Below are 25,814 nucleotides of genomic sequence, written 5' to 3' on the forward strand. Positions count from 1 at the left end.
CAGCCACTCGCTTTAACAATTATCACGAGAATAATTAATAATAAACAAGGAGGGGATTATTTTTGATCGATAATAGGCGCGAGTTAGCTGAAATGTCGACAGTTGAATGACTTGTATTATGACTCGTTGAGCAGCGAATGGAACTTGCCAAGTACTTTCCAATCAATTTCTCCAATTGGAAATTGTGATAAGGGATTATGGGCTAAGGAATAAAATGGTCGCTTAAATTTATTATTGAATCTTGAGAGGTATTTGGAATTTTCGACTATTAGGAAGAGGACGAGGATTCGCGTGAGTTGCCCGCCCGACTATCTTTTCCATCTCAGTGAACAGACAGATCTATCGATTTGTCCATTTGATGATCGAGAAAAGATTTAAGAGAAGTTGAGCATACTGATTGCCGTGAAAGCTCTGGCATAGAGAATCTGATTGTCGTATCCGTTATTGCGGTAAAACAAAAAATCCACGTGTAATTTTTGTTAAATTAATTGCTTTGAAGCAGTTTTGAACGAGCAGGCAGTGATGGTTGTTTTTTGATATTTAAATATATATGTACACCGATGATTTCACAATTCCATTAAAATTATAATTATCAATCATGTCAGGCAATACAAATGAGCAAGATTGCATTTACATGTATATATATATATATATATATATATATATATATATATATATATAGACACGACAGATTATTTATGAAATTAAAACATTGGGAATCTCGTAGTCGGCGCGTTCGGTGATATCGTCATTATTTAAAACATTCTATCGACGATTGCCTCGCTCGAACTATTCATTTTGTTTTTGCGCGGTAGGCCGAAGAAGATTTTCGTAAATACGTATGAAGCTTCTCAACAACGATCGACAACATTCTATAAAAGTCATTAAGGTCACAGGTGATGTAAACGTCATATCGCCTAAGTTAAAAATTCGGTTTGGATGCACGTTTACTGAACGCTATGGTGAGCCGAAGAAATTTTGATATTTAATAGCGATTTCTTAATATGGGGGGGGGAGGGATTAATTAAGCTGGAGATTTATTATACTTTCATTATTTGACGTTCACTTTATTCTTTATTATTGCGAAAGTTTAAAAATACATGGATATAACGAGAGCGAAAATGTCATATTGTGATAAGCCGAGAGCTTCATGCTCCGAGAATTGCGTACTTGATCGTATCTATCTAGCTTTCCATAAGAAGAAAAAAAATAAATAAATAAATAAAATAAAGTATTATTTGGTATTTATAATTTTTTCTAAAACTTAATATTAGTTTAATGTCCAATAAAGGAAGTCTATGAGAGTATGCAATGCCAATCTCTTGTAAGTTATGCGACTCAGATTATAAGAACAAAGTGATTGTTAATTAATAATCATCGGTCGTTCCGATGCCAAAATACTTGAATTTATTGTTTAATGATATTAAGGAAGTTTTGGATTTTACAATTTTTAAAGGATACGTAATATCTTCGTGATGGTATTGCTGTATTTTCTTAAAATATGCATTATACATTCGTTTATATATATATATATATATATATATATATATATATGTAGGCTTATGTTTGATTGATTCGTGTCTTGGAACTTTTCTTCCTCTTAGCGCGTAAGCCACTGCGACTTTAAATTCTATTTAATAGAGGATAATGAACGGGGCGTTGTTCGACTGCATCTCGGAACTCGGACGATGATAGCAAGGTCAATCGGACTTTTTTTAAAGTGAATTTCGCGCACTCTAACTCTATCTCTCTCGGTCGCTCTTCTCTAAATTACACCGGCGGTGATTCTCGTGTGAAAGAGCAGCGGCACGCAAGGTGTGTGTGCGCGCGCGTGTGTGGATTCCCGGAGATTCGCCGCCGAGTTTCGTTATGTCGATGGTGCGCGTTGTAATTGTGTGTGAGAGAGCGCGCGCGCGCGCGCGCGCGCATGTGTGCACAGTGGAGCATGTACGTGGATCGTGATATATTTCGATATATGCGTAGGTTGAGTTGCATTCCTCGTCTTCGTCGTCTTCTCGACCCCACTCCTATCGGACAAAGAGCTCTCTCAGGTTATTATTGTGTTTTATGTATTAATCAAAGTATTATTATATATAATAATACCTATAAGCATGTGGAATTGAATGCGTGAACATTTATCATAGGCTTAAGAAAAATGTGTGGGAGATGGAGAGCAGCAAAAAGGTAAGAAGATTCAAGTTGTGGCGAAGATGCAAAGTCTTGTTGGACGTAGGAGGGCGGGGGCGAGTGTCGTGTCCTTCCTATGGGAAGTTAGTCGCTGGCCGGCGTCCTTGACAGCCACACGAATAAGAATATATACATAGAACAAGCCCAAGCCGCGAATGTTACAATAAATACCTTTATTAACCAGTTACATTGCGAGTTGCTTTCTTTATTAAAACCTGTAAAATCCCATTCCCACAATTATATGAATATTGTTATTCACTTGGATTGGAAAAATTATAATGCGTATGTATTCGATATAAAGTATTAATTATAATGTCAACATTGACTCAGAATTGTTATTGAGCAATACAATATAACATCATTGATGATATACAATTATAAGTTGGGAAACATTTCACTCGTTCGTAATCAGGGTAAAATATCTTATTCATTAAATATAGAAAAGAAATGAAGAACGCTTAATATTACGTGGACAATTCTTTTATTCAATTCGTCAATTTGACAGTGTATTTGTCAGATAATTTTCCATTATCTCCATTAAAAATCATGTATAAAGAAAATACTTTAAATGAACTTTTTATACGAATACGGTGGATGAGATTTCTTTCAATTCTCCATTACACGCGACGAAAATTCATTTCGATAAATTGTCAAATTCATGTTCCTTATTATATAAGGTATCATCTATACCTTTGAAAAAAGAGAAGAAAAAAAAAATGAAACTGCACTATTTGACTTTGGCATACCGAAATAAAATGACAAATGTGTGTATCGAACATCTTTTATGTTTGTTTGTTTTAACATCAACATTTCCTATCTCTTTATCAGCAAATTAACAGAATTATTAGAATAATTGAATTAAAAAATCCATTAAGATTAAATATAATTAATGCTGCAACATAAAAGGGCACGTATAATTAATTGGATGCTCCGTTTTCATTTTTTTTTTTTAACGCTCAAATAATGAGCATAATATAGCATTCCAAAAAATGCGCTTGGAACATGTCATAATACGGTTCTACAATGACTTGTGAATACTCTGATGGTGTTTGTGTGTTTGTGTGTGTGCACGCGCGCGAGCGTTTTGGAGTTGCCATGGTGGTAACAATCAAAGCCCTTGATGAATGTCTCGTAGCCGGTGGCAACGGCGGGTTCGAGGGTGAGACAACAAAGATATTACGGGGCGCATTACTACATGTACATAGGTAGGCGGGTGGGTTAAGCGGATCGGCAAATGTTGGAGGAGGATGAGTGAAATTGTAGGGGAGAAGCGGAGATGGTAGTGCATAGAGGGTGTTTTAAAGAAAAATGAAAAGAATAAGATACTTTTATTTAACTTGTAAAGAGTTGAATGTCGCGGGGGATAACAATTGATCGCAATCGGGGACGACTACACAAAAAATGCAATGAAAATAAAGCAATTATTTTCGAGGTAAAGAATTGTCGAGTTGTTTGTTACGATCGCCGTGTATATAGTAAACGACGCGACCACGCCCGTCTTGCCCAGATTCTGAAAAAAAACAAAAAAACAAACAAAAAAAAAACTATCCCCGTACAACGATCGATGATACGTTATTTTGAAATGTTTTCACAGCCTAAATGTATCGATCCTTCTTCAATTTATTTGCTATCTCTTAAAGTGACGATGACAATTTTAAAATCATTACAAAAAATCTCTTATTCGAAGCACCAACATTTAAATAACCGTATAAAACACCTACGTAAGCAAATATTAATACTCATATCACATTTATATGTTAAATTTGTAATTAAAAAAAAAAAAAAAAAAAAAAAAAAAAAAAAAAAAATCCTTCAATAACAAATATTCAATAATTACATGTTTATTAGCTCTCTCGCTTGCATTAACTGCCAGATAAGGAGACAAGGGATTCTTGAAAACTATATTTTCGCATCATTAAGCACAAATTTTTATATAAATCATTGTATATTTAAAACTATCGTCTTTAATTTTCCCGATTATTTTTTTTTTAATATATCCATTAGTTATTAGTATCTTCTGTGGGAAATGATTTAACGTACAAAGTAATAAAATTTTTAAGTACTATCTTCATTTATTTCACTTCTAAACGGAAGATTTAGCGAAGGATTTTAGCATAATTACTTATTTAAAAATGGCTGATACACGTAGAATCTCCTATAATGAAATAATGAATATTCTTCGGTAAATATCATACTGTAATATCGCATTTGATCAAATTATCCAAATACCTCGATCGACAAATATATTTCTGTAATTCTAATATAGAAAATTTTCTATATTAGAGACTTGTATTAGAGAAACTTTTTGGTAAATTTTAATTTATGTCCGTAAGAGTGGCGAGTAAATAAATGATGCAAATCTCGTATAAAATTCAAATTATGACGATTTTCGATCTAATTGGCAGGTTGTAAAACTTAATGGGATTTAATTAATTTCGCCTCAAAGACTAAATACGAATGAATATGTTGTAGAAAATCTAAAATATTTCAAGGTGACGAAAGGCCAGTAAGTAGGCTTAGAATATCTATATTTTGAGTTGTGTAAACATATTTGAAAATGATGTCATTTATGACAATTTCAATTAGAAAATAATACAATTATATTATACAATATTAATTTTAATTATTACAAATTGTCACCATAATTATATAAATTATGTGTGTTTAACGTGTATTTTTAATAATACAATTATGTCGAGCATAAAATGAAGAAACAAAATTTTTTAAATTTGTAGTACTTATACATGTTAATCATTATATTAAAAAATAAAAAGTATATTCGGTACTTTCTTTCTCTTAATTTGTTCCTTATATAACTTAGTTTATAACTTAATTTTATTGTATAACATACTTACATGGTAATAGCAATCTATTAGGAAACGTAGCAGGGTAATTATGCAATTTAATTGAACATACATTCTGATCGTACATAATAGTTTGTATAAGAATTTGTGATTTTTTAAAAACGATAAGATTTAAGTGAGTCCTATACAATTATTTTTCAATAAATTACCATTAGTTCCATTGGATCGTTATTTCTCTATTATACAATAATAATAAAGAATTGTCGTGATCATTTTATTATTTTAATGTAGATATAGTAATAATAGTAAGAGAGAGAGAGAGAGAGAGAGAGAGAGAGAGAGAGAGATATGGAATATGCAAGGAATAAAAATTTAGAGTTTGAACATTAAAATATATAATCTTCGAATGTATAGTAAAAGAATATTATTCCCTTTAAGTCAAACGAGCCGTCAATCGACCATCATAACCTGCTTACAATTAGTTGAGTGATAAGGATAGGGAAAATACGCGACTAAGCATGGATTTAAAGAGGCAATAACGTAAATGAAATTTGTATTTGCAGCTTAAAGGATAAAAGAGAGTTAATGGTACTATTTGTAAATTTTTTCTAACGTCGTACGCTTAGGGAATAGATTTAAAATTTACTGTCACCTTCTATCTTTATCCATATTCGAGTAATGTTATATATATATATATATATATAGACAGTATTTCGCATCGTATTTAGGGGCGTAATAATGTGGGAGAGTAAAGGTCGGTACTTAGCACGTATTGAATATTTAAAGCGCCGAAGGGCTGGCCGATGGTGAATCTGTCCTTCTCTATTCATTGAAAATTAAACTAGAGCTGTAGTATTTGCAGGCACGTGTATTTGCAATTCCATTGATTAATTAACAAGCCATTATTGCGAATTGCCGGTGAATTTGAATAAGCTCGTGTAGTCACGATGGGCGTGTACTGGAGGCCCTTGAATGACGTAACGCTACATGCGGTTGGTTGGCACTTGGTGTTAGTGATGATGGGCAGCAGGGTTGATTGGTCGATAATCGGCTCTGTGGGCGCTAGATCGCGTCTATTCCAACGGCGTAACTATAGTCGGGTTAGGATGGCCGAATGGCCGAAAATCTCTCTTCGCTGATCCTTTGCTAATACTCTCCCATCCATTGTAAGTAACGTGCCGCAGCTTAACGTCGAGACCGCGAACGGCTAAAGAGAAAAATGGACGGCGAGTATCAGCCAAGGATCAGCGAAGAGGGATTTCCGACCATTCGGCCATCCTAACCCGATTCTAGTTACGCCGTTGGTGACCCTCGGCAACTTTTACCGATCGATCTGACGAAAAAGAGCGTACTGGCCATTTTTAGAACCCCACGGCCTATCATTATAATCCTACTACTCCCACCAAGTACTCAACCCCACCAATAATCAGTACACTCGCGTATATATAAATTTACATTTAAGTACCTAATCAACCCGTTTGAATATCCATCGCGCACATTGACAATTTTGCTTTATCCTTCCTATTTTTAACCCGTTATTTTCGCTATTTCCTAACGATATTTTCCAACAATCCCACTTACTTTCTTATACAATAGGCATCTCTTGCATTGCTATCTCCCTCCTATCATCTCGCCATCTGCTCCCTACATTTACTTTACCGTATCCATTTATTATCCGCACATTAAATACAATTACGCATGATCGTTACGAGTACCGTCATTGTCACCCACAATTATACTATTTCCAAATATTATACAGGACCATTTATTTTTAAGAAAAAATACACGTCAACGAGCAACAACGTTAAATCAACGCCATTTAATCAGCCGAATGATAGTGTCTTTTAATTATTTCAAAACCTTACACATACCTCTTCCTACGCTGTATTTCATTCGAATTCCGATGTATAAATAAATCCGATATCATTGAACGGCAATTGATGTTTTACAATGTGCAAAAATAAGTTACTTAAGAATAAATTCATTAACTTTGTTAATTGAATTTCATTAAAATTATCAAATAACTTACTTAAAATTATTTGCTTCCTTCACTTATAATCTACAATATAAATCGAATAATCAAATTTTAATTAATAAGCAAACGAAATACGATTATTCAACAATATTCAAGTCCAATAAAAATTTTCCATTAGCCTATAAATAAGATTTGTTACAAAACATAAATTTGTACAACGTCACCAATTGTTTAAATACGCCTCTTAATAATTCAATGCTATCGGGCGTATAAATGTAGTTGTATTGAATAGAAAAAGCAGGGAAAGCTTTCAATTTCAGACATCGTTAAAATTGGTTTCTATTGCCTATAAAATGTATTAATAATCACCTCATTCGTCAATTATTATTTTCATACAGAAGAACGCATAAACGTTCGTCTCATTGTCTATAATATGGAATTAAGCACGAATCGATACGAGAAAATTTATTCGCAATATTCGAAATAATTTGCCAACATTAAAAATACCATTATTAATAACGCGTTGCCAAGTGAATAATAAAATTAGCGAGAAAGCCTTGTAAAAGACGCATTAATGCCAATAATGAAAACGTTTATGATATTTCGGAGTAATTAAATACAAAGTTCCAAATTTTGCCGACCACATATGTCAATGCAAACGTAAAAAATAATTACGGAAATTCAAACACACGACGACGAGGACGACGACGACGACGACGACGAGGACGACGACGACGACGACGACGAGGACGACGAGGATAATAAGAAAATCAATATCGATAATAATAATAATAATAATAATAATCGTAATTAAAGTTAACGTAATTTAATGTAGCGCTCAAACTTTTTGTTTTGTGCTAAATTTACCTATGTTTCTATAAAAATGCAGCATACGTGCAAAAAATACTTTCAAACATGCCAATCATCAAAAGAACCGATATTATTACGACATATTATATTGTAAATATTTGATTTGCAGTCATTGTCTATTTACGATGCTTAAATTATTTTCAAAATATCACGAGCTACGGCATTGTGAAAAGCGTAGTTTAAGTAAAATTGTTGAATTTCATTCAACGGCAAGTTTGAATGAAGCTTTTAATTCGCAAATTTTATTATCCATGCGATTGAGATTGTTAATGGTCGACAGTCGAATTTTACAAAATTTTTTATTAATACATTAACAGACGTGAACGGTAGAAGATTTCAATAAATTAATAAAATTTATAATAAATAATTTTAGTGGCTACAGTTTTACTATATATATATATATATATATTGTTAATTATTGCTTGTGAATCTATAAACTTTTTAAAACTTACAGAATCAATATTTGCTCATAAATTTGTTTTATGAAAATAAGAAATTCTATCGTTGGAAAGTTTTTCTATCATTAGACACGTGAAGTAGACGAAGTGCATTTAAACTGTAAGTTTCGCGTATAGAATAATAAACAAACGTTAAAAATGTTTATTTTTAAAAAAGTTTTAAAAAGAGGATGACACGAGTAAGCCTGAAATTAATTAAACAACAGAGTATAAAATTGTTTAACGAAACAACTGGAAAGTATCTGAAAGGAACTAATACTCTATTTAATATTTATCAATTATCCGATCCAGTCATTATGTAAATATAAAAATTTTATACTAAAATTATGACAATACGAGATATTACTTAAGATAATCATATATTATATAAGAAATATATATTGAAAAATAATATTACGATATTACGATCCTCCTGAACGGATGTATTGTCTTATTGCACAAGAAGCGCTTATTTAAAATTGTTGCAAAATGAGAATAAAATAATTACCCTACCGAACTTTTAAAATGAATTGATTATTTTCTTTGACGTAGAAATGACGCTTCAAAAAATAGAAAAAAAAAACTAAATTTTTTTCACTAGTAACTTAGTTAATTAGAGCAACGATAATTCATTATTGCATAGAATAAACCGTAGGTATTGTCAAGCAAAAAATAAACAATTTATTGACTAAAAATCAAGCAATTTGAGTAGTCGATTGATTTTACCCATTAAAGTACGAACAATAATTTCATAAAAAAATAATTTCATTAATAATACAGACAATTATTTCTATTAAAACAAAAAAAAAACAAAAAAAAAATATATATATATATATATATATATATATATATATATATATATATTGTTAATTTACATATAAAAATTATTGCCCCTGAGATGGATAAAATATAAATCTACGTCTTAAAAGTATTTTTTTTTTATCTTCATTTCAGTTAATTATTTTCATTTGAAAAGAATTAAAGTGTCTTTTTTTTTTGTTTATCAAACCAATATTAAAAAAAGAAAAAGAAAAAAAGATTAGAAATTTTTTTTTGTTACAGATTTTGAATATATGACGCATTAGATGAAAAAAACGGAGGGGAAAAGAAAATTACTAACCAAAAAAACTCGTAGATATGAATTTTTACAAATTTTTATCGTTACATAGCAAAAGAATATTTACAAAAGTCTAATTTCTTGGCAATGATATCAAAGGATACATTTGTCATTAAGACAATAATAAAAAATATACAACTATAATTATTTAAAATGCTTCTCTCACTTTCGTCAATTATTCTCGTCGGTCGCATTAAAAATTTAATTTTCAACAACATTAAGGTTTCGTAGTACTTTTAATAAAAATCTTCTTCCGCGGTCGCCGAGTTGGACGAGACTTGATTCTTTATTTGTTCTTGGCTCAAGTACATGTCGGCTATTTGTCGTGCTGACGTCGCATCTTCGCAGTTTTTATCATCTCTGATGCGTATGAATCTTGGAAATCGCAGGGATATTCCCTTTTCCGGGTCGACGATACCCTTTGCTGCCGCATGCACCGGCGATAAGGACAGATCCGCGCATTTCACTTCCCATATCAATTTTGCCTCGAACCAATGGTCTGGCTCGAGACTGGAGTCACAACGGTAATATGGCTTTTGCTCGTCTATAAGGCATTCCTTGAGGGCGTCCGTATGCTTGGCGAGATCGTCTTCGCTGAAGCCCGTGCCGATTTTACAAATACTCTGATATTCTTCGTTTTCGTGATCGTAGCAGGCGAGGAGAAAGCCGCCGTAGGTGCCCGTTCGTTTACCTTTGCCCAAGTAGCCGCCGATAACGACCAAATCCAACGTATCACCGACACCCTCCAAATAATCTTTCTTGAGTTTCAGCCAATTTCGAGATCTCTTGGCAATCTCGTAAGTGGCGTCTTTATCTAGAGTTTTTATCATCAGACCTTCGCAGTTTCCCTTTATAGATTCATCGAGAAAATCTTGCACTTCGTCTACAGATTTCACGTCCAAATTTTTTGCAAAGAACCACTCGCCTTCAACCTCCTTGAAATGTTCCTTTAACAAATCCCGACGCCTTTGCAGTGGCTCTTCAACCAATGCTTCCCCATTAAAATATAACATGTCGAACATAAATACACAAACTTGAACCTTAATTTCGGCTTCGTTTGCATCCTTACGCTTTCTCGTGCTAAGGATCTGGAACGGCAGAATTTGCTTCTTCTCCTTATCCCAAGCGACAGCCTCGCAGTCCAATACGCAACTTTTAACCGATTCATTTCGTGTATTTGATATTCGATTAATAATATCTGGATATTTACTGGTATTGTCCTCTTGATTTCTGCTATATATCTTGATCGTGCCATCTTCTAGGATGTGAATTTGCGCCCTTTCGCCATCGTACTTATATTCGCAAGTAAACTTTAATCCTTCGAGCCGGGTAATTACCTCTTGTATACCCTTTGTTGGGTGCGCGAGCATAGGCTTCAGAGGAATTCCTGGCGTAAGCTTGCACTCCTTCGGTAATTCTTGGACTCCTTTTCCCAAGAGAATTGGAATTATTTTGTTATAACTGGGACATTGGCAATAGGTCGTCTTAATAATCAAAGACGTTTCGTCTAATTTTTGTTTAAATTTATCACTAGACATGCCTTTGGAAGCGTTCAATATTTCAAACGGACGGCTTTGCTCTGGGGGTGTCATTGCGCATGCCAAAGCCAGAGCTTGCAGAACAGATTGCTCGGCCAGACCTATTCTAAGCTTTCCAGCAAGAGATCTAATTAAATATCGCGCTTCTGTATAGCGACAAGCTACGAATAAAGATTGAATCTTGTCAACTTTCTTCATTCCCGAAGCTGTGCCGGTAGTTACAGCAATTTCCTTTAATTTTGTAAATACTGAACTGACGGTTAGCGGCGGTGGCTGGAACATTGTTTTCTGATTGGAACGACTTCCTTCTGCAACGATTCCTATAAATAAATTATAATTTACATACAGTTTACAATGCAATTCATCTAACTACATTAGAAAATTACGATGAAATTTACAATGAAATTTCTACTTAATCGTCTAATTTTTATATTTGTTTCAAGATTTGCCTAAGCTAATCCAAGTCAATAATAACATTATATAATAATAATCTTTTTCTAATAGAAAATCAAATTTTATATAATTTAATTATTATTTTACTATACATTGTGAACATTTCTTTTATAAACTTTAATAAATTGAGTGACCATGCTCGTTTGATAAAAAATGATAATTACAAAATATAATATTAATAAACTCATTTACTTACCAAGATCACCGACTTTTTGTAATTCAGCTTTAATTTGCGCGATAGTTCTACCAGTTGAACTAGCAATGGCTTTCATTAAGTTGGTTTCTGCTATTCCTAATTCTAATCCTTCGTAAGCTGGTGCAAGTTGATTCAAGCACAGATATACACTGGCTAGTAAGTCATTTGGGCTTAAAACTATCACAGAACGAAAATAATTTGATAATATTTCAATTATTTTCAATCTAGCGCTAATTCCTTCGATTAGCTCAAATGTTCGCGTTAATGCAATATAGGGCACTTTTTGTCCTTCTTTCCAAGAGGCATCGTTGACCGGATGATACGAGGATGCCATAGGATTATAATCACTTTCTTCATTAACTTTTTTATTTTTTGCAATTATAGAATTGCCATTAGTAATCGATTGCTTTGACGATGGAGATTCTTTCTGAATTTTTTGCTCTTTTTCTTTACCGTCGATGTTCTTTACATCCTTTGACGATACATTCTTATCGCTTTTTGTTAACACAACTGTTTCATTTATCTCTGATTTGTGATTCGTCGTGTCGTCTTCATTGGATTCATCTTTCTCCGTGACCTTTTCAAATTCTTTTGATATTGACGATTTTACCAATTTATTTTCAACTTTTACATCTTCTTTTTCAGGCGAGCTATCGTCTGTATTCGATGCTTCCCCGTCGTCGATAGCATTTTTGCTAAATTTTTTGGAATCAATTTTAATACTTTTACTTTCCTTTATAGAATCATTATTATCAAACTGTTCATCGCTATAAGCAAAACATTGTAATTTCTTAAATGTTTTGGATTTATTAAAATTACTTTTTGAAATGCTTTTCTCTCGAATGACATCCCTATCTTCATCCGATGGGGCTTCAGGCTCTGTCGAATCATCCCTATCATTTTTCTCTTTCTCATTATTAACTTGATCATCACTTTCCAATAAGTCTTCGTTATTTTTTCTTGTTCTTTTTAATGCTCCAGATTCCACGGACTCTTTGATCTTTTTTCGTTTTCCACTAGAGATACTTTTCTCATCATCGGATGAGGTGTCTGAGTCCACTAAATTTTTAATCCTATTCAGTATCGCTGATTCTTTCTTCATATTTTTAATCCGCGTAAATCTTCCATTTGATAATTCATCCTCGGATGATGAGTCCGATTTTTCATCGCACACTTTCGCCTTCTGATTCTCCTTTTTCTTTTCAACATCATTGCCCTTCGATTTCTTTGAAGGCTGTGAGTTTTTCACATTATTCAAAGATTTTTTGCGTTTTTCATTATGCTCGTTTTTATCCGTTTTAGCTCTACCACTACTTACCAAATTCTTCGAAGCCGTAGTCTTTTTAGTCTCGACATTTTTATTCTTAGTTTCCTTCTCGCCGAGCACATCCTGTTTCTTGACTGTTACCTCGTTGTTTTTATTTTTTTCATCCTTCGTCTCAGCTTTTAAATTTGTTCGTGTAAAAAACGACGTGATACTCCTCTGGGACATTTCCGAGCAAATCTGTTGTCACTCCTTTAGGTTAAATCAATTTTCGACGATAGTTTCGCGCCAATTTGATCTTTGGATTTACCGAACAAACACGAACGAATCCGTAGTTTATCGAACGAAGAGCGGAAAGTTGTTATTATTGGAGTGGGGCGGCGCGCCTCAGGGGAAGGGGAAAATTAAAATCGCTTGCGCATTAAATCGAAGCTGAGCAGTTCTTTCGACGTGCACATATAATTATTAAGCTGCACTTACATAGTTAAGTGCACATTATCTTTGCCTGTGTGCGTCTGCGTGCGTCTGTGTGCTTGCACACAGTGTTCTACGTACATAGTGTTATATTGGATTTAACGAGGTATCTCGTAACGATAAAACTTTCTTATAATATTAATTTATAATATAATATCTAAATAAATATGGCCTCTCGCGCTATATGTTTATTTAAATTTTATGTAAAAATAATTCGTAGTCATTTTTAAATACTCATTCATTACATTGAAATTATTGGTACAGCAATTAAAACTAATTGTTAATTATACTTTTATAAGACATTGTTTATTGCCTACGTATAAGAATAGCAATACACTAATAAAAATGTACGTGCCTTTAGATTGAAGTAAAAGGATGTTTTTTTAGACTTTTAAACAAATCTTTATTCTATTTCAATGAAATATATAAAGATTAATCGAAGCACGATGCTATAACGATATTATACGTTTGTATAAAGTGTTTTTATGAAAAAGTTGTCCAAAGCTTTATATCCTTTTTCTATTACATAATTATCTTGTCTTACTAATATTTATATAAATAATATGAATATGTGAATAATCGATAATAAAATCGAATCGATAATAAATATATGAATATATGAAAATAATATGAATGAAATAATGTAATAATGAAGTTATTAGTAATGAATTGTATCAATGTAACAAATCACAGATTGTAAAAATAAAATTTTGTCTACGTACGATAAATATAAAAATTGTTGTTGTTATTATTATTTTTTTTTTTTTATTCATTATATCGCGTAAACATTAGTATAGATTATTCATACAAAGATAATTATACAAATATAATGTATTGATATCAACTTTAATGTTATATTAATGAAAGGCAATTATTTACACAGAACTACTGTTGAAAATTAAGACTAATTAAGAGAAATCATTATCCTATTATAAGTTACGTTTATAATAAATTATTAAATTATTAAACAATAAATGTTAATTATGCGGCTTAAAGAACGATGTACGAAATACGATAGATTAATCCGTCAACAAGCGAAGGTCTAAGTTATGGATTTTTTCTAAATAACATTATAGATTTGAAGCGTAAATTTTACACATAACAAAGAAATATTTGTCATTTGAAATATATATATATATATATATATATATGCATGTATACAAGCATGCATCTACATATACGTGTATGTATGAATGCATAAATGTAGAATGCACCGTATTCCATATTTTGAATGAAATAACTTGTAAAGTTTAATCGAAGCTGATTTTTATATTTTTATTTATAATTCTATTCTAAATACTGATATAAGTAGAAATGATATGTGAATTGGGTGAGTTAGGTCATTGCAATTTCTCTATTCCTTTATCTATAATATAGAATTATTTAAATTCTGTATTTATAATATGAGAAAATGTTCATTTATATTAATTATTTTTATCAAATCATCACTATGCTCACATCGATCAATGATACAAGTAGTCTAAACTATTTCTCAATCGATCATTATTGTAATAAATTTATAGAAGCTAGAAGATTTTAAATGATTACGATATTTTATATATAGACCCATCAATCAAGCACACTCACTTGCCTCTTAATTATAATTGTCAAATTGTATAATCAAATTGTTTATATGTGTTATTCAATTAATCTCCCATAATATAATAATTACAAATTTTTCAATTAAAAAATTTTCAAAATATCAAGTATACATTATAACAAAAAACAGTATTATTTTAATTTGGAGTTGCCAATGAAATATTATTTTTACACTTCTTTTTCATAACTCATAAAATGATATTATTTTATTAAAAAATAAATTTTTGTATTTAAATTGTATTTAATGATTTTAAATTATTTGCATTTAATATTATTTACTACAAAACAAATATTTAAACATTATTTATTGACATTATTTATGAAATTAATAAAGAAGGTATAATAATAAAACTGTATTGATATTTTATTTCAAAATTTAATTGCTAATAAAAGTATCTCAATTAATTTTAATTAAAATTAATAGAAATAGAAAAAATGCTAATTGTTAATTATCAGCCTCAACTATTATTATGTTCTACTACCGATTTTCTTTACTTTTTTTTTTTAATTTGATAATCTTGATTCTATTATGCACATTGACCCGAACTATATAATAGAGACAAAAGGAAATTAGTTGAAAAGACTTGTAATGCAAGTCATGCAAGTCGTAATGAATAGAATGCGCGTAAGAGTAACAAAGAAATTTGGGATGGGATTGTTGCGATAACAAATGCAATCGACAGGATGTTCATAAAGTAAAGCTTTTTATATTTACCATTAAGCTTTAATGAGCCTAATGCTCTTTTAATATTATTTTAAAGAGAAAATTTATTCACAAGTTAATAAGTCCATTGTGCTTTTATAAATGTCAATAGTAATATTTTAGTCTTAATGGAATATGTATTAAAAATTACTCATGTAGTCATAATTCGATATATAATACTTTTAAAAATGTTTAAATTTAATATTCATTCAATAGAAAATTATTTGATTAGATTTCATTTTACTTAGAAAAATATTATCTGACGGTTGTGATAATTTACCTGAATACATGAAACAAATACCACACGAATGCTTATATTATCCATAGAATCAAGTTACGTGGAATAAGAGTCAATTTTGGTTGTATATATTTTTCACTAATTTTGTTTTCGTATTTGCGCTTAAGTTTATCATGTTTATTTTGTAATTGTTCTGTACATCTAATTCGTTCGTTGTTACATACGTAGAAAAAAAAATAAAAAAAAATTGTGCAAAATTCACACGAGTTATTAGCGATTGACGATCGTACTTGATAAAATTATTATTAAAATTAACTTGTAAACTACTACGGATTTTTTTGAAAATCTAATTATTTAAAAGATTAGTATTTCTAATAATTAAATGACAAATGTGTCATATATATATATATATATATATATATATAATTTTATAGAGTGGATTAAGTGTAAATAGGCTTGGAATAAAAACACTATTTATTTCGTTCAGTCAATAAAGAACAATTTATTGAAAATAATCTAAATACAATTCGATGTAAGATCATTTTCTTTACTTCTTGTAGAGAAATTGAACGTTTTAAACAACGTATGTAGTAAAACAACGTACATAATTTACTTTAGGTAATGTTTTTTGTTCATATAACAAAATGAGCAAATCATGATGTTGGTATACGGTTTCATTCGTTTCTAAAGTATACCCTAATTTTAAATTACACGTTAAAAATCCTACAAAAAACTGCAATACATAAATAAAACATGAAAGAATCGAGTCCTTAAAGCGTTTACATATTTTATTTATATATTAAATTTTTTTGTCCTATACAAAAAAAAAAAAAGAAAAAAAAAAGAATATGCCAAAGTGATACTCAGTCCATTGAATTGATCTACGATAATACAAAGCTACTGTCTATTAAAGCTGAGACAAATTTTTATTTTCCATTTTTAGTATGATTTTAATGAAAGAGAAAAATAATAGAATGGCGAGTTTCAATAGAGTAAGTTACAATGAAGAACAAAATACGTAAAATGGTAAAGTGCACTTTGTGCCAAATTAAATGACCTTTTTCACGAGGTTTGTTGAATAATATAAAAATTTGATTGCTTTATAAAATCAATGCTACGAAAAAACTTTGAGCTCAAAGGTTTGCGCCTCTTACATAATGTTCGGTATTTATAATTTTATTTATTATAATGAACATTCTTGTGAGTCTTTAATATAGATTATGTATTTATAATTATTTTTGTTAGCTAGTATTATTACGTTATAAATAGACGATTAATGTACTTTAATTTAAATTTAGTTTATATAATTAATGACATATTTCTTTAGTAAATGAAATGAAATAACAATCCCGAAGGACAAAATTTATATATGAAAGTAGCATACTGTTATTATAGAATAATAATTTTTTTTTTTTTTTTTTTTTTTAAATTATTTTGTAATTGTAATTACAAATATATATAAATACATAATTATTAATATATAATACTATAGTGTAAATATACTCAAACTAGCAGTACAGACTTCATGTTCGTGTTCATGTGAAAACTAAGTTTTCATAAATTGAGAATCTTTATTGAATATAATTTTAAAAATAATGGATTTCGTAGCATTGCTTTTAAAGGAATCAAATCAGAAATATTCACGATATTATGTAACATAGTTTCTTCGGCGACACTGGGATACAAAAATTGATAAGTTATAAAGAATTAAAAGTTATGACGCTTTTCTTTTAATTCGTATTCACTCATTCCATTCTCTTCTAGGCATTTACAATTCTTACTGTTAACTTCCCTTTACACTTATACTGATCAAACAATGCCTATAGTTTAATTATAATCAGTACATATAAAGTTAAATTCAATATACATTAATTTCGTATTTCGGCATTTACAGTATTCTTCTTGTAACTTTTCCATATAAAAAAAATGACTCTTCCTAGAGTCTTACGTTAGAAGCATACAAGATTACTTATAAATTGGTCTATTCATTGGATTTTGGAGCAAAAGCATCAATCAATGACTGTTTTTCTGTCACTTATTTTCAAGGCACACTTATCGAAGGCTCTCATTCTTATCCAAACGCAGACTCTACACAAGATTTTTTTTACAACAAACAAAAGAGAATACATATATATATATATATATATAGATAGATAGATAGATAGATAGAGAGAGAGAGAGAGAGAGAGAGAGAGAGAGAAAGAGAGAGAACCTCATCGTACAGAACTCGTTATTGAAACTACTATTCATCACATTATAAAAACCATATGTGATCAAAATCTTTCACGATTCATGGCTCCATTTACTTTTATTTTTTAACAATTTTCTAACAACATTGAAAAACTTTATTTTATCTGTATCACAGATTTTTCCAATTTTTTCTTTTAATATGCATACAAAAACTCGCACTTTTTTACAAGGTAAATTCTCATTCGGTATGAGATTATAATTTTAAAAAGTCTTATAAAAATTATGTTTGCTTAATATTTTACAAAAAATTTAATATCCAAACTTCTCATAGGCATTAAAGAAACTTTCAATAGGTAAAAATATTGATGGCTTTAAAACGCATAATAATTGATATGTTTTTCAAAATTACTAGTTTTCTCTCTTTACAAGGATAACCATAATGCACGAATGAACATTTCAATATACATGCCAATATAAGGAAAAAAGAAAAAAAAAAAAAAAATTAATGTAGAGCCAGTCGTTGGAAAGAAATTCCAATTCGAATAACTTAAGGACCTTCAACTTACAAAGTTGAGCACGATGAGCTTTCAAAGTGAAAAAGTCTTTCGTCGATGTGGTACAAAAAGATTTACACATATATAATATATATCTCAATTGAATTAAATCTATCCGCTTGCTGTTCCTCCATCGAATAGATTTTTTTCATTAAATATTTGCATTTTAAATTAAAGCTAATGTACATTATTTCATTAATTAATTATTTCTTTTTCTTTTTATTATCTCTTAACTTTTACTTTTTACTACATATCTGAAATAATTTGCGCAGTTAGCTTGCTCTAGCCGAACGATTTGGCTAACCAAGAAACGCACTGATTTTTTGTTCCTTAATTCATACAAATATTACGTTTCGCTAAAAATTTATATACAAAAATCATTTAAGGAGAGATGTACAGTAAAAATCATTTAAAAGTACATTTATTCATTATATAAAAAATTTCTATTTTCTTAATGAATATTGTAAAAATCAGCTAAAAACAATAGTCGTTACGTTCATTGCGCAGTTGCATTTTTCAAGAAAAATCATAAGACACGTAGGTCGCTTTTGCAATCAGTTTTTTGAATATCGATAATATCCCTAAGAGATATATAAAAACGAGGCAAAGTCCTTCCAGTATTTGTACATATTATATGTAAATATCTTTTTCTTTGAAAAATTTTAATGTGACTATTATCTTACTATTTAAGTTTATAATTATTTAAAAATATTTTTTTAATAAAAACTTTACAAAAACACTGTTGGTTACAGCAACATTAGTCGAGTGAAATAATCGTTGATGTTTAGTGAAGCATTAGAAATACTCAATAATAATATTTCTGTTCTAAATTGCGCACCTTTGTAATGAAATTAACTGTAAGTTTCTCCCCTTAATATTCGCAAAGTTCATTATTTCCACCTATCGAGCCACATACATGCACGCATCATACAATCAAACAATATTGAATTTTCTTAACAACAACACTCGTTTAGATTTTACGGACACAAGGCTTTTTTGGATATAGCGAAACTGAAAAAACACTACAATGACGCTCGGTAATTTCGTTTCGTCATTGAATTATCACTTGTTCATATTTTCCATTTTATTAAATTGAATTTGAAATACGATTACAAATAAAAATAGTATTATTCAATTACTCTTTAGATCGTACAATAAATCATTACTAAAGAATATAAATAGTCTTAAGTTTAAAAATATGTACAAAATTTGGTTTCAAAATTTATTTTCATTAAATGCTTAGATATATTAATTAAAAAACAATCTCGGAAAGCACGTTTTATTGCTTTTATTTGTTGTCTATAATGTATGGGGGTTTTTTTTTGTTTTTTTTTGTTTTTGTTAAAAAAAAAAAAAAAAAAGAGTACGTACAAAAAACATTATTATCTCAAAAAGAATATTCATTTAAAAAATTCTTTCTTTTTCTAAATATGTTTGATAAAACATATTTTATAATTTACTTATTTAAAATGACTTTACCTACGGGCGATTTTATCAATTATTCGTATAATTATTTCAAAATTTATTATCTTTAAATTGTCGTGTAAAAAAGTGAAATATATATATATATATATCCGTGATAAAATTTACAACTGTAAAATTAAGAGACATATGTGTTAAACATATATTTGAAATATATATAAATTGTAATATGAATCTAAAAATTTCTTTTCAATTCTCGGCTCATTATAAAGCCTTAGCAAAAATTAGTTTTTCTTGAACTGTATGGAAAAAACTCTTAATCATTGATAAAACCACTTAGTAAATTAAATAAGCATATTCGTAGTAAGATAATAATTTGTATACGTGCTAAATTTAATTGAGAAAAATTACGTCATTATAGACAACTTTAAACAATCATAGAAAATCAATATATCGATATAGATTTTATTTTCATTATCCGATAATTTTCTATCGCAACGCTTACCGTTGCCGTACAAATTTATTTAATTTATATATGGTGGAAAAAGAAGAAGAAGAAGAAGAAGAAGAAGAAGAAGAAGAAGAAGATGAAGTTTCTTTACACTCTAACGAATATCCTATTGCTTGGATTACATCGTCACGAAACTCTTACTCGATAGTTGGATTATAATATTAATAAATGATTGTGTACATTGTTATGCATTTATTTAAATATTCGTTAGCAGAATAGATCTTTATACAATTTTATTTTAATTAACAGTGAAGCACATTGGCTGCTTTGCAAGCAACCACGAAGATATGTAAATGTGAGCTCAATAAATTTCTATTTTATTTTGTACACAAGTAGAATAAGGCTAGTACGAGGACATTCAATATTCCATCCTGCGCGTATATTTCTTTTTCCATCAAATTTTATAAGCATACGAATGATTCAAAAAAAAAAAAAAAAAAAAAAAAAAAAAAAAAAAAAAAAAAAAAATAAAAAATAAAAAGAAAATTGAAAAACAGCAATAATCAAACGAATTCTTCAAATAGATTTCGATTTAATGTGGATGAAAGAAAAATGATAGATGATTAAAATAAAAATTATACATTTAAACAGTTCATCTACTAATACGAAACAAATTTCAAAATTGAAGAAAATTTTATACATTATAAATTAAGTAAACTTTAAAAAAATTATTATAATCGCTATACAAACGTGGTATACATGGAAAATCTAACAGGAAAAACTATACTCTAGTATTTATATAAAAAATATGGTTGAACGTTTACAGCATTGACGAAAATCGTCTATAAAAAATGACTCCGTAACATTGCAATCTATTACAGTTTACTGCTATTTCTTATTTAAGTTCTGCCTGTCAGAAAATTAATGTTTGTGTGACATATAAAGGCAACGTCGCCAGCATTTTCGAGTAATTTCTCAACATTTATGAAATAAGCCGAAAGCGTATGTGTTGTCTATAGATGTGCGCACATATGATTCAATTATTTTTCATAATATATATATATATATATATGTGTGTGTGGGGGTGTGTGTGTGTGTGTGTGTGTGTCATGCGTTGTGTTTTTGGCTATTTGTGCCGCATCAAATTCATTCTTATTCGCATTTCCCTTCACATTACAATATTTACAAAGAGAAGTATTTTAAGGAAATCGGTAATCGTTAGTCGCGTCACCTACCCAATGTTCATTGCAGTGGGACACTACGAAATTCTTCGGCGAAATCGTTTTTTGAGCGATCGTTAGCGCATTTGCTGCACCAGCAACAACAACCTATTTAAAAATATTAATATTGGTTAGCTTTAATTTTAGATGTAAATAGTTTAAAAAAAAAAAAAAAAATAAATAAATAAAAATACGTGTAAAGCCATTAAAATAATATACTGAATAGTTTTTGAATGTTATCCTATATATTAAGAACAATAACTTTGTGAATATATTAGTCAGCGACTACTTTATGCAAACTTACTCGTTTATCTAAAGGTCTTATGGTATTACTTTTTATTGTAATACGTTACGCCTACAGATTGATTAAATGCTCCGAATTAAAAAAAGAAGTTGCTCAACCTACGAATTATTCGACGGCAAAGCCACACGTTTCTTCTACTGCTTGCGTCAGCTTGTCCAGCATTTTCTTATAGTTTGGATAACTTTGTGGGATATCAATTCTATTGAAACAAGTGTGCGCCTTTGGTAGATTTTCACTTGGTGCGTCAACAGCATGTATTGTAAATAAACGAGGACCTGCCGCTCCTGTTGATCCTGCAAAGAGAATTCACATAAATGACGTATCTTCGCAAAATCTACTTTTAATATTAATTATAAATGGAGCAATAAATAAATTGTATATAAAAATCAATACAATAAATTACAGTAAAAGTTGCATTAATATACCGACGATGGCAGTAATTATATTAGATTAATATAATCCAAAATTATTGGATAGAAATAATAACAACTATAATATATATTATATAATATATAATATATATATATATATAGAAATAATAATAACTATTGGATGGAAATATATATCTTTATGCGTTAGAGAATATTAAAAAAATATTTCACATTATAGTTTATAATATAAAAATACTGTTTTTTTAGGCTGCAAAGCTATAAGGATTAGAGCAGACGTTGCTCTTGATAATTAAAAGTAGCCAAAAGTAAAACAAAAAGAAAAGAAAAAAAAAGAGACTGATTTTTACTTAATAACGAGTGCGAATGAACAAAACGAAGTTTACCTTGTAAGGCCTTGAAACCTTGTAAAGGAACGCGGGAACTGCCAGTAACGAATTGCAAAAGTCTAGCGCGCATCTCCTCTCCGTACGATTCGACGATCTGCCAGAACCATTTGACGACCGACGTTTCGGGAGTGCAATTTTTTAATCTGGTGTTTTGCTTCCAATCGTTGATGTCAATGGTGCCGAGGCCACCGATGACGAGTTCGAGCTCCCGTTCGTCGAACGGCCGAAGCAATTGGGAGGGTATCAGCTCGTGGAATCCCTTTTGAAGTGCGAGAAACTGCTGCTCGATGCCACGCATAAAGCGATAATTGACATACAGGCGAACGTACTCCTTTTTGTTCTCTTCCGTTACTGGTATCTCTTTGCCACCGGGTTTCAATTCGTGATTCTTGAGGACGCCAAAGCTGCTGTGCTCTACCGAAAACGTTGCATCCAGCACTTCGTCTATGCTGTTCTCTCTAGGCGGCCAAATCGAGAGAAATTATAACGAATAAGTATTTTATTTTCAAATATCTTGCTTATCGCGATAATTACTCGAGACGCGATGACTTTTCAAAAACCCTGGACATTATTCAATTGGCCGGACCAATGATCGATTCACTCGATAATGCATTGCCCATGATAAATCAATTCGCATTATTGTATTAGAAATTTACAAGTTTTGTTTAAAAGCTAAAATCACAGGAAGCTTGACTTCATATCAAAATGTACGACAAATCGATTATTACTTAAAACAAAACAAAAACAAAAACAAAAACAAAAACAAAAAAAAAAACAAAAAAAAAAAAAGAAAAAAGAAAAAAGATAAAAATGTTTTTAATTCAAGCATTAAAGACGTGAATCCGTGTGTCCAAAGACATTGTCATAATGAAAAATCAAACTACGGCTACGCTGTTAAGAAGTTTCATGGTTCGATTGTAAAAATACTTTTGACACACTCGGATAAGGAACTTACAGCATCCACGTTAAACTCCGATGCAGTTCGGGATCTACGCCTTCGATATCGCTAAGCGTTATGGCTTTATTCAATAGCATCTTATAAAAGGGAGTGGTGAAGCCGCCGTCAATGTGATGGCCATGGAAAACGGCTATGCCGATGATTCTGCCAGTAAAGTGAAAGTACGACAGATGCTCGGGATTTATGCCGGAATCGGCGTTTATTTGCAGAGTGTAATTGTCGTCTCTCGAATACTGGAAGAGACCGTACTGGGGATTGAGCATCTCGTGGGACAATAAATACAGCCATTCGCGTGCTACACCGCCATAATCCAAGCCCTCCTCGCCCCGAAACTTCACCATAAGTCGTTTTCTCATATCCTTCGGTCTCATCTTCATTATCAGTCTATAGGATTCCTGTTACGAGATAAAATATATTTTATTTTATTTCCGTGCCGGCAACTTTAAATATTTATCGCTCGTTTTGTCTCGTTGTTAATATACTTTAGTCGCTCCTAGCAAATACTTCTTTTCATCTTTTCGGCTTAAATGACGCAAGGGTTCGGAATAAAAACAACGTACGAATTAAGATGTTTATGCGTGTTCTCATCGTCGTATAATGGATAATGATGGGTTCGTGGGATAATCGATGACTTGTGAGTTTGGTGGTTTGGATAATTATTTTAATGGGAAAGGAATTTGTTTTGACGAGTTCAAGATGAAAACGCTTGAAAATTACTTGATAATCCAGCTTGGTACACACTGCCCGTAATAATTACCTCGAATATTTCGTTTCTCGACACCTCTAATCTGCAGTGCCCCGTCTGTGGCTGAAGTGCATTCAATTCAGCTCTCAAACACTTTAACTTCGCGACCAAGTCTCGCTTATATTTTGGAAGAAGCTCGCTCTCCATCAACTCTTTGGGCAAATCTGACACTGTCTGCCCATTAGGCGTAGGTGGAGTCTCGGCTGAAACGAAATGCACTCGTACAACGTTCTATTTTAAACGCGTGTTAGCTTTAAGAAGCGAAACAACGTTAAGTTTTACACTCACTCGTGGGAGTGTTGTTATTACTTGCGCCGTCGGCCCTTGACCTTTGTTGATTAACATTTTGTGGAGTTGCTGGCGATGCCGTAGGTGTTGTTGAACCGGCTGGCTCCGTCCTTGTCGGCGTTGTTACGTTATTTGTGTTAGTCGGCTGGGCAGTAGTACCATTTTGTCTTCTAGAGCATGTTATGCATTATATATTCAGGAAGTCGCATAAAAATAAATATATACTATATTTATTTCAAAACAAATATCAATTAGATATTAAGACGCAATTGACAAAATGTATTCTTTCATAAGACACAATGCGATGAGACTCGCTACATTAATTTTTATTTTACGACCAATTAACACCTATTAATAATGGCATTTTAATTATTTTGTTAAAAATAAACCACGAAATAAGAGGTGCTTTTTACACATCCTATCAAGGAAAAAGATAATAAAACTAGGCTAAAAGATTTACGGGGAAATATGGCAATTAAGTATTTTTATTTGACAACTGAATTATGTAGTGAAACAATTGTATTTGCGCGTACAAAGTCTAATATATAAGATAATTATGATGTAATTTATTAGATGAAAAACAGTTTAGAACGAATTAATGTAAATAAAGCTGGAGATGTTAAAATGGAAAAATATAGAGAGTCAGTTCATTGTGAACAAGAGAAATTTCGCACACTTCGATTAACATTTTAAGGTTAAGCATTAATATTCATATATACTAATTATGTAAATTTATTGAATGGCAAATGAATTTTGTAAAATTTATTGTAAAAGTATTTACATAAATTTATCGTGTAAATCGCGCCACGCACACACTTTCACAATTACGCGCAAATATATGACCGTAGAGATAAAAACACATGGTGAATAAAGTTTGATTCGATAAAATGAAAAAAAGTGATAAATAATCCCGAAAGGGGAATAAAATTCGTCGACAATATTAGCTTGTCTTTTTATGCAAATAAGCTATCGATAAATAGAGTTAGTAATGTCACATCGTGCGCCTCAAAATGTATATATATATATATATATATATATATATATATATA

The 25,814-nt window shown here is 30.7% G+C and overlaps 2 protein-coding genes across 2 annotated transcripts in view; both read right to left on the bottom strand.

Moving 5' to 3' along the window:
• Positions 1 to 9,537: 9,537 nt before the first annotated feature.
• Positions 9,538 to 13,146, bottom strand: DNAlig1 (DNA ligase 1). Its single transcript, XM_011500196.1, has 2 exons — positions 11,578 to 13,146; positions 9,538 to 11,248 (listed from the first exon to the last, which is right to left on the bottom strand). The coding sequence occupies exons 1-2, from the start codon at positions 13,067 to 13,069 to the stop codon at positions 9,627 to 9,629; spliced, it is 3,114 nt and encodes a 1,037-aa protein (XP_011498498.1). The 5' UTR covers positions 13,070 to 13,146; the 3' UTR covers positions 9,538 to 9,626.
• An 8,416-nt stretch (positions 13,147 to 21,562) lies between these two features.
• Smurf (SMAD specific E3 ubiquitin protein ligase) overlaps positions 21,563 to 25,814 on the bottom strand; it is a 12,602-nt gene continuing 8,350 nt past the window's right edge. The window contains exons 8-13 of the mRNA XM_011499996.1: positions 24,766 to 24,935; positions 24,490 to 24,680; positions 23,730 to 24,127; positions 22,772 to 23,232; positions 22,099 to 22,289; positions 21,563 to 21,800 (exon numbers count right to left, since the gene is read on the bottom strand). Coding sequence (XP_011498298.1) covers positions 22,102 to 22,289; positions 22,772 to 23,232; positions 23,730 to 24,127; positions 24,490 to 24,680; positions 24,766 to 24,935 — 1,408 coding nt within the window. The 3' untranslated portion in view covers positions 21,563 to 21,800; positions 22,099 to 22,101. The remainder of the gene's footprint in view (positions 21,801 to 22,098; positions 22,290 to 22,771; positions 23,233 to 23,729; positions 24,128 to 24,489; positions 24,681 to 24,765; positions 24,936 to 25,814) is intronic.

The sequence above is a fragment of the Ceratosolen solmsi genome, unplaced genomic scaffold (assembly GCF_000503995.2).
Source record: "Ceratosolen solmsi marchali unplaced genomic scaffold, CerSol_1.0 scaffold41, whole genome shotgun sequence".
NCBI lineage: Eukaryota > Metazoa > Arthropoda > Insecta > Hymenoptera > Agaonidae > Ceratosolen > Ceratosolen solmsi.

Excerpts from the sequence above, each read along its gene's own strand:
- DNAlig1 (XM_011500196.1), bottom strand. The coding sequence starts at position 13,069 with ATGTCCCAGAGGAGTATCACGTCGTTTTTTACACGAACAAATTTAAAA. Across the intron at positions 11,249-11,577 it reads ACAAAAAGTCGGTGATCTTG|GAATCGTTGCAGAAGGAAGT; the intron begins GTAAGTAAATGA and ends ATTTATTTATAG.